Source organism: Stigmatopora nigra, chromosome 8, assembly GCF_051989575.1.
Source record: "Stigmatopora nigra isolate UIUO_SnigA chromosome 8, RoL_Snig_1.1, whole genome shotgun sequence".
NCBI classification, from domain to species: Eukaryota; Metazoa; Chordata; class Actinopteri; order Syngnathiformes; family Syngnathidae; genus Stigmatopora; species Stigmatopora nigra.
In genome coordinates, this window is record NC_135515.1 from 10,221,662 (window position 1) to 10,234,643 (window position 12,982).

The 12,982-nt window shown below is 37.2% G+C and overlaps 1 protein-coding gene across 1 annotated transcript in view; it reads right to left on the minus strand.

The window, feature by feature from the left end:
• sorl1 (sortilin-related receptor, L(DLR class) A repeats containing) overlaps positions 1–12,960 on the minus strand; it is a 37,335-nt gene extending 24,375 nt beyond the window's left edge. The window contains exons 1-6 of the mRNA XM_077722000.1: positions 12,610–12,960; positions 6,226–6,342; positions 4,751–4,885; positions 4,379–4,540; positions 3,125–3,192; positions 1,218–1,398 (exon numbers count right to left, since the gene is read on the minus strand). Of these exons, the coding sequence (XP_077578126.1) occupies positions 1,218–1,398; positions 3,125–3,192; positions 4,379–4,540; positions 4,751–4,885; positions 6,226–6,342; positions 12,610–12,921 (975 nt within the window). The 5' untranslated portion in view covers positions 12,922–12,960. The remainder of the gene's footprint in view (positions 1–1,217; positions 1,399–3,124; positions 3,193–4,378; positions 4,541–4,750; positions 4,886–6,225; positions 6,343–12,609) is intronic.
• Between the last annotated feature and the right edge of the window lie 22 nt (positions 12,961–12,982).

Below are 12,982 nucleotides of genomic sequence, written 5' to 3' on the forward strand. Positions count from 1 at the left end.
GCCTCTCACTGCTTTCAAATACACAAACACTGAAGACTAGCAATGTGTTTCACATTAACAACTTACAAATATTGATTTGAGCTAGAGCAAAGCTTTTACTTCAGCTGATAGAGATCATTTTACGTCAACTGAAAGGAACGCTGGATTGCAACCTTCTTTGAAAATACAAACAACTGTACAACAAGAACAGCAGGTAATATTTTACTTTCATTTCCCATTGAGGAAATAGTTTTGTTGGACACATTTGCAGAGTTAACTGAATTGACGGTCCATACTGCTGCAATTGGCTAACGAATCAGTTCAGGGTAGGCCTGACCTTTACCAATTCTGTATTCATTAACACAGTAATTATTATCAAAGTGTTATCTTGTCTAGCAGTGGCCTGGTTTAAGAAAAATAAAAATATAGTTGAATTTTAAGACATAGTTAGCATTTAAATATTTTAATAGGGTAATATCTTTGTTTTACTAACATATTTGTTTGAGTATAATTCACATCGGATTATAAAGCACAATGATTTTCTTTTCATATATAATGCACACTTTATTATAAGGCAGTGGTGGCAAACACGTGGGTCTTGGGCCACAAATTCATCAGGGCCTATTAAAAACAAATAATATATTATATCTAAAAAGGTAGATTGGATTTTTTTTATGCTACCTCTGGCGTAAGGTGTGGCTCTTTGGCTCTCACAGTTTAAAATGTTGGCTCTTTGTGTCTAAATTGTTCGCCTGTTATAAGGCATTGTCGTCAGTGCATTCATGACAAGCTTTGGGAGTCAACCAAAAATATCTATGAACTGTAAGGTCAAACTTGTTTTCTCATTTGTCACGTCATGGTAATTTCCCTTTGTGTTAAAGTTGTTTTGCTTTGTTCTCAAATCAAGGTCACCCCCAACATGCTTAAGTGTCCGCATTACAAACCCATAGGAGTCACTGTCATATTCTAGAAAACAACTCCTAATCACTATCCTTTTTTTCCATGCAGGTGATCTAATATCCGCAGGGATAGGTTTAAGGTCAACTCTCATTAAGAAACAAAAGCAAATAAACAGATAGTTGATGGTTTTCTTATTCCATATTGTATAAGACTCTAAACAACAATGGTTGATTTCTGACAAGAGTTATGCCAAGCTAAAATATATTCACAGCAATATATTTTCTGATGCAAGGTATGTGGCCACTGGCCCACTACATCATTATGTGAAGCTGTCTTACCGTTGTGGTGGTGGCAAACATGTATTTTTCCCTGAACTGGAAGCTGTCAACCTGCTCCAGGATCACTTTATGGTTCTTTTCACTCTGGAAGAAGTCAGTGCTACTGAGTATTGTCGAGACACCCTGGGGTTCATGCCTTTGGACCAGCACTGTTGTTGGTGGGTCGTATGGCTCAACACCCCTGGAAAGGAGATACCAAACAATATTAAAAGTTCACATCTGTAGTTAAACAAATAGGTTCTCAAATCTAGGAATGAATAAATAAATACATTTGATTTTGAAAAGTAACTGTGACCTTTCTCAAAATATTTTTTTCTACTATTTAATGAATAACAAGCAGGAAATCTAGATGCTTGTAGCAACAGCAGCAGCAGTAATAGATTAAATGGTAGTGGCAAGGCAGTACCAGAACACATGCACAGTGATGCAAACAACATGAAAAGGCTTGACTGTGTCTTATCCTCAGCCTTGCAAACATGGTGTTTTCCATCTGAGGCTCAAGAGCTTAACAGAGGGAGCACTGTCTCTGGAAGGTTCAGCCCCTGTAGCTTTTAGTCAAGGGTTCTTGTCATACTTTCGGACATTGTCACAATCTGTGATGTTTCTGGATGTTTTTTAATGTCCGTGTTTTAGGTTCTGTCTTGCATGATTGTTTTCATTTGAGTTTTATTTCAGCCAACCAGATGGCTGCCTCCAATTAATTTATGTCATAGTGTTTCTCATCTTCAGCTTTCCTTGCCTCCTTATTATTTAGGTTTGAACCAGTTTTGGAAAGTTTGTGAAATAAACATGTTTAAGTTGCACCAACATCCTTGCCTTTGTTCCCCACACCACTTGGGTCCAACTCTCCTCACTCTTCTATGCAGTCACTTCTACTCAGAATTTCAGAATATGCTTGCTGGTTTGTGTATGAGCATAACCAGTTCCAAACTACAACAAATCCAGCAAGGTTTGTTGTTTTCTGTTCCAACAAAACTAGTACAAAAACTTCGTATTGAAAGTTCAGAAACCACTATCTGCTAGATTTCTTAACAGGGTTTGCTATTCGGACAGACTTGATCTGATAAACCTTGTCAACATTAGATAAAATCAACAGTTTGTAAGCATTTTTCTTTTCTTGAACAATTTTAAGTTATCCTTCCCATGTGCAGTTTGCCTTATTAGGTCCAAATAAGATGAGGGGTTTGCAAAGAAAGGCCATTTTGTAAGCGGGTTCCGAGCACCATTCAGTGCAAAGGGTTCGAACTAAATTATGTTTCCCCTGTAAAAAATTCCAAGTGTAGCAAAATAAACCATGTGGCATCTCTGTCTGTGTTTTCTATTAGAGCTCACACGTATGAAAACAAATAAGGTTTGCCCTACAGACAATTACACCAAACAGAGAAAAACTGAACTGTGTTGTGTCCACTTTAAAATAGCTCAGGGAAGACTAACTTGGTCACATGGTGCTGGTGATGGTACTTTTAACCAAATGCCCAAATAACTATACAGGCTACACATGTGCACCAAAGGAGCATATTGTTGATATGTCAATGTATTTTTAGCTGTCAATGCTATCACTAAAGCTGCACTCTGGCAAGCATGCTGCATCATATAATACAAACGGTCCATTGAGAGTAGAATCAATTCATTGCAATGCAGGAAGTACTAGACCAAGGATGTCAAACTCGGGTTGGTTCATGGGCCGCATTCAAGTCAACTTGATTTAATGTGGGGCAGACCATTTTAGATATATTAATTATATATTTTAAAAAAATCTGATCAAAAGAAATGGATCAATACCCATATATATTTATTTTTTTTATAGATATAAAACAATGTTTAATTCTTTTCTTAGTAAGGGAAAACATCTCAAGCCTTGTGTTCATTGGTTTGATGCTTCTCAGTGACCTTAAATGTTATCTTACCAGAAGTAGGTCTTCACATGCTCCTGGATCAACACCCAGGTCTCCCCAAAGTCGTCTGACTTCCACAGCTAAAAGAGTGTGGAGAGAGAGGAGGAGAAGAAGTGGGGGATGGTGAGTTTAAAAAATGTAGGTCATGCCCATTCCTTCATTTCTCTTTGCACATCTGTGGTAGATGACTACTTGGCTACTAATTTAATATGCATGACTGAAGAAGAAGAAAAAAATTGAGCTCCATAAATCAACATACACATTACTTTTCCTTAAATATTTCAATTATCAATATTAAATAAGAACAAACGCAATCGATAAGAAAAACATAATAAAATGAGCATTGTGTTAAACTTGCTTGCAAATAAATTATTGAGTTTGATTTATTTAATAAAGGGACAATACTTATTAATGAACATATATAGGTTCATGTTAATGAATATCCTGTCACGGCGAAAGAAACAAACGTGGTAGTCTTAACTACTGGCCCACTGCACTGTCAGTTTGTGGTAATATAGTGAATTTACATTTTGAATATGACCAGAGGTACGATGTTTTTGCAGGGGGTTTAATAGATTGGGCCAAAGATAGTCTTTGTGCCCTCTCTGTGCATACTATATGTTGTCTAATGAGTTTTCGTTAAAAAGCGTGGTTGTTCTCCCTCTGTCGTCATAAAAAAACATTGCATGGAGCTCGAAATTCACCTCTTTTGTCACGTCAATAATTTTATACCTGTTTGGAACACTAAGTGGAATTAAAATATATGAAAGGGCACATGAAGTTGTATTTTCTGGGTTATTGCTGTGTTGTCTAGTAGTTAATCCATCTATATCTTTCCAAACTGTACAGATGTATAAAAATTAGCTTTATTTATGCAGTCAAAAATGATCGCAAAGCCCATTCATAGCATGATGATGAAAAGAGATCAGGTAGTACTCGAACCTGCAATCTGACAAGCAACTATTAATCAACACTAAAATCATCTGACACGTTTCCACTGTAATGTTATGAGGCTTGTTCCGTCTATTTGTTTTCGCTTAGTGTTCATAATAAATTATGGAACTGTGGGATATTTTTTTTGTTATGATGTGAAAAAGAAAGGTTTTCAACCTAGTTGTTAGGACATTGATTTAGTTTTTTGGGCATGTTTTATTATAAAACGCATCAAACGAAAGCGATTGGTTTATTTCTGCCATAGTTACAGTAAGTATATAGTGGTCCAAGTTTGAAATGTATGTACTGAAGGCACATTATGCCACTCTTTACCTGCTTGTTTGGGTGAGAGCTGTCATATCCTAACACCAGATTGGGCATTGTGTTATGGATCAACATGTCGGTTGGGTTGAATGGGACAGAGAAACCTTGCACACTTCTGCAGAAGTCATAGGTGTTCCAGAGGTAATTGCTGGTGGTGTCAACAAAGAGGTACTGAAACACATGTTTAAGCACTATAGGTTAAGGTTGCAATATGCAAAAACATTCATTGAAAAAAAAGCTCCAAACTGACAGAATGGTGGACCAATATTCTGATATTCTCATTAGCCAGCACCGAAAAATATATTTTTTCTTTGACACTTATGTACTTTTATTGTATACTCTACGGCAAGTGACTTTACAATATAGCAAGAATCTACTTACTCTTTTGTTATCTGCAGGACTGTGGTAGAATTGAGAGATTATCTGTGTGCTACCAGTCTTGGCCAAGGCTTCAGGCAACTGGAATTTCTCAGAAACAGGAGTGAAGCTGGACCCATAGTCATAGGACACATAGACCTGAATAGAAAGCAGAAACAGATTATTCTGACAACATATTGATGCACACTAAAGACCCTTTTGTAAACTTTTTAGAACCAAGGGTGGGCAAACTGGCCCTTGATGGCTGCTAAGGGTGCAAGTTTTTGTTCCAACAGATCCAATGAGTGTAACCAATGAGGTTTCAGCTGAAACAAGAAGCACCTGATTGCAATCCATTGGTTGCATTTCTAAGATACCAGATTGGTGTCATCAACAAACTGACAAAATCAAAGGACAAGGGATGTATTATTCCAGTTAAACTCTTCCCATTGATTTCACTAAACTATTTTAAAATATCAATATATTCGATGGTCTGAGCTCTAACAAAAATAAAATTTAGGCTGAAAAAAAAGATCAATTTTGCTGCTCATACAACTCAAAGTGTTTTATTAGCAATCCTAATTTATGATTTAACTCCTTTGGTGCCCCATAGTTGGCTGGGAAAGGCTACAGCAACCCTTGTGAGGATAAACGTTACAGAAAATGAACGAATAAATGCTGCTGCTAATTCCATTTAAACATCTCATGTAATTTAAGTTGGGGACAGATTAAGCATTGCATTTCTGAAAATATGCAAATTCTACACAAAAGGATGAATTTAGGACCGAATCCAGGACCCCAGAACTGTGAGGCCAACATGCTAACCACTCATCTGTTGGACCACCCCTTTATTATAATATTTTATTTAAATTCAATGTCTATGCCATATATGTTTTTGTTACATGTAGCACAGAAAAAAAAATCTGTAACAGCATCTCGTAAGGGGAACTAAAAAGCACATTGACAGTTTTCATATGAAGATAAGTATCTCGACGATGAGTGGATGACATGCATTTTTATCTGGGACTTAACACAACTCATCAGTTTTGAGAGTCTTGTCTTTGCAATTGTTCAGTTTAAGACTATTAATAAACTCATATTTCATAAAAAGCTGTAAAGAAAAAGTAAAAACTAAATTCTCGTATAAAAAAAAGATGTGAAGCCAGTCGACATTTGTCAGAGCTGTTAAAGTGAACAGCGAGTCAAATTATCAACTGTAAAATAGCACAACATGTTCAATAATTTTAGTGTGTCATTCCTCATTCTGGGTGTGTACAATGCTGTAGTGCATTTATTATTCGTAGCAACAACTAAAACATAACAAACCGGTTTTAAAATGAAGCGTTTGTCTCTCTGGTGAACAATTAGAAAAAAGAAGTGAAATACAGTAAAAGAGTACAAGATATGTCTAGTCTCAGGCTCTGCCAAATTACACACTTTTAAAAAAAAGTATTGTGTACATATTTCACCACTTTTCCCCATTCATGTGTTCACCTTACCGCACTGTCTCTGGGACCAACTGATCCAGCGCTGTCTCGAGCCAAAGCTACGATGACATTGCTCTTTTCTCCAGCCCAGTGGACGACCATCTGGTTATGAGAGTCATTCAAGCTGGCCTGGAAAAAGAATAGTGGTGAAAATTGGATGAGAATCAGTAATTACGGAATGAAAAGTGTTTTTATTCACTACAAACCAAACCCATTGCATGAGTGTTTGACTGACAGACAAAATATCCATGGCTGTGAAACATTGTTTAATGTGGGTATACGTTTTACTCCTTTATTTGTACTTCGAGAAAACTCTGTTTAAAGGAGACTCCTGAAAAGGAGACCGAATCCGAAATGCACAACATTAAACATGGAAGCGACAGTGAACTGCTTATAATTCTTGTTGTCGAAGCACAAAGGTGGAAAGAGGACATCAACTCTGTAATTTTACTATATGGGATCATTGTCAATAACAACTAAGATGGAAGTAAAAAGTTCAGAAATGTGCGTGATACAGATTATTTATCTATTGTGTACTAAAAAAGTGGCTTACTGCCATTGATATATGCATTGTTGAAAAACTTAATTTCGCCCCAAGGAACGATAATTTGGAGGACCACTAGCACTACAAAATAAAGTATTTCAAAAGTGGAAATGCATAGCTGTGTTGAGGCATTTCTTTTACTCATACATACATACATATATTGCAGGGTTTAATACACATCAAATTAAATGTACAGTTTACATATAGATGTCAAAACAAATCAACAGTACAGTACTTTGTGGATTTGCAAATGATTAAAATTTAAAACTTGACAGGCAGCACCAGCGCAGTTAAATGAACTACAAACAATCCTGTTAGCAAAATCTTTTCTAGTAAGAAAGAAGCTTATCATCGAAAGCGGAAGATTTCCATCCACTGTAAATGTAAGCCCATGTAAAGTGCTTTGCTTCATCGACCGTCTTAAAACACAGCATGCAGTAACTCTAAGCTGGTGTCTCTCAAATGTTCCCATACTGCAAATATTTTCAAGTGCCGTATTTTCTCGCATACACGCCATATTTGTCACTCAAAAAAATTATGACTAAATTGAGGGTGCTGGTAACACGCCACCAAATTAGACTTGACATGCATGAAACTGTGAAGGGAGGGACGAAACGATATTCCAGCCAATACGGTAATTTATTTTAAAATGATAAACGGCATTGTTTAGCATTTGATAAACAAAATGTAGTTTGAAGTCTATGAATGAACTTCAAGTTAAAAATAAACCGGATCTTGCATAAAATGTGAAAAAATTCACTTGTATACACGATATAACCTGATGTTTTGGCACATTGTTTTAGTTAAGATTTTTCCTTCTCGTGCAAAAGTCTACTTTACAAGAAGGATTTAGAAATTATTCCACAAAGTGTCACAGGATTCAATACCAACCGAACAAGGACACATTTTCGCCAATCTTGTGTCTCACACAATCTGCTCATTATTGCATTCAGGTGCTGCTTGTTTCAGCAGAAACTTCTTGGTTCAACAGTGTGTGCTGGATCTGTTAAAACAAGACCAGGACCAACAGCGGCCATTGAGGACCAACCTACAGATCCCTTCCTTAGACACTTTGAGCGGCCGAGCATCACTCTGCTGCAATTAAGAAGTTGGATCAGTGTCTGGTACTACCAATGATCAGAAGAGGGTAACAATACAACAGGCACATTAGCCCGCACTCCCCTATAACCCTCCCTTCCCTTCAGCTCAAAGCTATCCATTATTCAACAAGAGTAAAAGAAAGGGGTGTGCTACATTGCCAGGAGCCCAAAGGCAGTAAAGCAGGCCTCGAGCAATGACATCATCTTTGGAGGACTGGCAAAAATTGAAAGGGATGTACATAAATGATGGTGGAATGTGTCCATTGGACCCGTTTGTTCGTTCTGAAGGCAGAGGTCAGTGGCATTGAGGAAGAGTGCCTGTCAATAATTGTTGTATCTAGGTCTATGGTATAGAGTACTACTAATAGTACTACAGTATATACATGTAGTATTTGACATGTGAGTTGATCTTATGCATATCCAAGGATACATTCAGGGTCGATCCTTGGATCTCCCTACAATGGTGCATAATCATGCCGACATATAAAACAGAATACTACGAGGTCAGAATCTCCAAATTGCTTTGTGAAAACATGAATTATAATTGAGGGAACCGAGAGGATCTGTTAGCTATTGTAAAGAAAAACCCATATCCTGAGTCCACAACAGAAATGGCCGTTGTGGGTACAAGATTTTATTCCTCCCAAAGGAGAAAACACAATTTTCTCAAAAAGGTGTCTTAGAAGGATAACCAGTTGATTGCTGTCGGGTGGTGCTTGTATTAGCAGAAACCTGATTGGCTATTTAGTTAGTTGGTGTCTGCACTAGATTGGTTTGGGTTAAAAAAAAACAGGACAAAAAGTGGCCCTTGAGGACCAGTTTGGAGACCCCTGATAAACAAGAACAATTATTCAAAACACTGAGTAAGGATGAATTTTCAAAAAACTGACTGCAAATCTCACATGCAACAAAAGAGACACATGCAATTAGATAACTGTCACATTTTTAGTTTTCTAGTAGAGCTAAACAGCAGTGGCCAACATAATGAAGGTGAATGGTGAAGTATATATGTGAACTTAAAATAAATAATCCTATAGTCTTCTGGAATCCGTTTGCTGCTCCACTGCATCTTAAATAAATTGAGATTAATAAGACATTCCTGGAAACTATGCAAGCTAAAAGCATGACATCCATTGAGGTTCACAGATGTGTTTGCAAGTCTGATAGATTAATTCCATTCATTTACCGTAAATGTATTTATAGGACACATTTTAAAATCTTTTATCTACTTTACTTGTAGAAAGGAAGCCAGTGTGTACTTCTAACAGAATTACTGAAAACAGGATGGAGATGATTATAAAAGGCAGTTATTTCTGATATCATTCTTTGACAAAAATATATTGACTATTAAACATTAAAGTGTACACTTAATTGCATTACCACTAAGTGGTCTGATTGGATTAGATTAAATTAGATAACTTTTTTCATCCCGTATTTGGGAAATTTCATTGTCACAGTAGCAAAAAGGTGAGAATAAAGACAGGAAAAGACATAAATACATATAAATTAATAACCACAGAAAATGCAGATGGTTTTAAACTGTAGGTATAAAAAGGGTATTTAAAGGGTGCAGATTTACATTTGAAGAACTCGCCCATCAATACCATAATGAGAAAAAAGTTTAAACATTGCTCATCAAACATTTCATGTCCTAAATATACAAAGTCATTATTTCACAGAAGATTGTTTAATATCTAAATACTATTCAATCTTGGTGACAGGTGCCAATAAAATCTCCAGACAAGACGAGACATTTGGGGTTTATTAATGGAATTAAAAACATCTCACCAATGATTTTTTCCTGGGTATTTAATTACCCACACTGAAAAAAAAGTAAGCAAAAGACACAGGGCTCGGGGAGGGTTTTTATTGTTTGTTTTAAATGCTGCATTATCACATCAAGGTGGGGAGCCAATGAATAATAAAAGCTCAAAAGCTTATCTTTTCTAACAACGACCTTTTTTCATCAATAGCAAATATTTTAGTATGAGGAACTGGCCTCAATATTCTATTACATATAGATGTACTTGTATAATGCCAATCCATTCTTTGCCCAACCAAGCGTGACAGTCTTAGTATAGTAGCTGCTAGTATATATCGTAAAAGAGGTGAAACAAGTAATAGTGTCCACTGAGCTGATACACTATAACTGCCACTTTATTTATGTACAGATCTTTTATATGTTAATTCCTCTTGTGTTAACTTTCACAGATGACCGGAGAGTTATCATTGAACAATTAACAATGCCGGCACTAACATAATTGAGTATTGGAAAGGATAAAAAAAATGTTGCGATAACTATCAGGACCTCTCCTATTTGTAAAAAGGCAGGATTTCCCAAAAAAAAAAGCACAGGATTTAAGGTGGACCAGGCAAAGAGTGCTGCTGAAAACTCAATAAGTATTGCTGTCAACACCTAGTTGATAAAGAACAACTAGAAAGAAGTGCATATAATGTAAAGTAAAAAACTGCTTTAATTAAAAGTTCTGAACGCATCTTAGAAAATCTAATCTTATTTCTACAAGCCAGCAGAGACATAAAACACAACACCAGAGCATTTAATAAAAACCCATGTTACTAGTGTCTTGCACACTAAGGAAATCTGATCCTGACCACAATCCCCAGAGCGTATTTGTCCTGTTTGTAGTGTGTATATCGACCACACACAAGAAGAATTTGTTCAGCAAGCTACAACAGGATGTGTTTGACAAATTCTGGATGATAAGATGATGATGATTTCTCTGTCAAGTTATCCCTAGCCGGTCATTTATAAAACCTAATGAGCCTTGCACATAAGGACTGGTGTTTAATCAGTCAACTAAAAAATCATGGTGAAGTACTTAAACATGGATTGTATTGTATAGCATTTTCACCCAGAGCAGGGCATTTATTGTGGTTAAGGGCCAGAACAACAATAACTTCAATTGTATTACGTATTTTCACGACTATAAGGCGCACTTAAAAGTCTTAAATTTTCTCCAAAATAGACAGTGCGCCTTATATATGGAAAATACAGAAAACCAAAGACGAAAAACCGCCACTGTCGGATATTAAAAAAAACACAAACGCTTGAACTGAAAAAATACTGTTAAATATGCAGATGCCATCTTAGTTTACAAAATCTTTCATCATATAGCTCTCCCCCAATGCAAGATTTTATACAAAAAAAATCTAAAACATCAACAATGGCTGGCTCCAGAGGTGACTGTGTAGTGAGTGCCTCATACCTGGAAGTCAATAGCAATTACCGTATTTTCACGACTATAAGGCGCACTTAAAAGTTATTTTCTCCAAAATGGACAGTGCGCCTTATAATACAGTGCGCCTTATAGATGGAAAAATGTCATTCATTGAGGGAGCGCCTTATAATGCGGTGTGCCTTATAGTCGTGAAAATACGGTACCTGGAAGTCTGAAGTATTCTTAAACTGTTAATTATTTTAAATCAAGAAGAAAAACGCGACCGTTAACCAATGTGTGTTAATAATGGTCCTTGTTATCAAGTTAGATGGTTTTTGCTTTTCATTTATTTGATGGGTATTTCTGTTCCGTGATTGAATTATTTTTGGTTACCTTCATGTTTCATGCTAAAATTCAGAAGAAACATCACATATGTATGGAGCATATTTGCAACTATGCACACTCACACCTACACGTAGGGGCAATTTATAGTGTCCTATCACCCTACCATGCATGTCTTTGGAATGTGGGAGGAAATCAAAGTACCCGGAGGAAACCCACACAGGCCCGGGGAGAACATGCAAACTCCACACAGATGGACATAACCTGGATTTGAACCCAGGACCTCAGAAGTGTGAAGACAACGCCCTAACCACTCGCCCTGCCAGGCCGCCCGCTTCGCGTTACTTCTCCGGGTAAAATCCGGAAATTCCGAAGAAGTTGGCAGCTCTGAAACCTGCACAAAATATAACCAATACAAATCAAGTATTAACCTGGTCTCACTGGTACACTTATTTTTTTTCCCCTCAAATGTCATGAAGTAAAATATGACACCCTTTACCATGAAAGTAGGGTGTAGGGGTAGTAAGAATTAAGGTGGAAAAGGGAAGGGAAAAAGGATGGAAGGAAGGACGGAAAGAAAGAAGGATGGGAGGACAGGAAGGAAGGAAAGAAAAAAAAAGAAAAATTGAGGTACCGCCGAGGTTAACCTTCACAGATATTCATCCATGAGACATTGTATAATAATTTATTCCAGCCCCATCGCAAATAATATTCAAATGACTTCCGTGTTTATCACAAGTCTTCCGTACTTGCTTGCACGGATATTTGTGAATGCCACATAAAGGATGGACACATGCAAAAGAATAGCGAGTCCTTAAAGAAAACACCTGATCATTATATACTTTTGTCAGAAAAATGTCTCAGTAACAAACCTGCTTTGTGGCAAAATTGCTATCCAGACAACAAGTAGTGAGGTAAAGAAGGTGAGAGTTGACAGGCGTTTGAGCACCGTGACGTTACAAAATAAAACACCAGGTGAACACTGTGTGTTTCGGCTGTGATCTTTCCATGCGTCATTTCACGTCCTTGTCGACTCAAACAACATTTACAACATTTACACTTCTTCTCTATGCTATGCATACGTTGGTTTGATTTTAAAACAAAAAAAAAACAATAACAACAACAACATTGATCTCGTGTGGTTCCTTCCAAGCTTGCCAACTAAAGATCATATAATGTGGCGTTCAAGGGGTTTACACACAAAAATCAAGACTGGAAAGCATCTTCATACCTGGCCGTACACCTTCGGCATGGCAAATTCACTCGTGCTCCGTCGGTTTCGTCTTGGCAGGGGGACGCCGTGGTTCAATTCGCTTTCAGCAGCACCAAGAGCGGCCAGTCGTGGAGCATGAACCCCTCCATCTCTGTCTGGTAAATCTTTATTTGCGTCTACTGTAAAATACCCTCTTTGTTGTGGTGCTAAGTAGCGTTCCTCGTTGTGCAGATAAAGTGTAGACGATCGAACTCCTAAAAGCCATAAGGTCATGATGTAAAGCGAACACCGAAGAGGACACAGCATCCTGCCTGCGTGTGTTAACGCCATGTTTGTGTGTGCGTGCTTGGTTTGCAGGTTAGGTAAGCAGCAAGCGCCAAGAGCTCCTTCT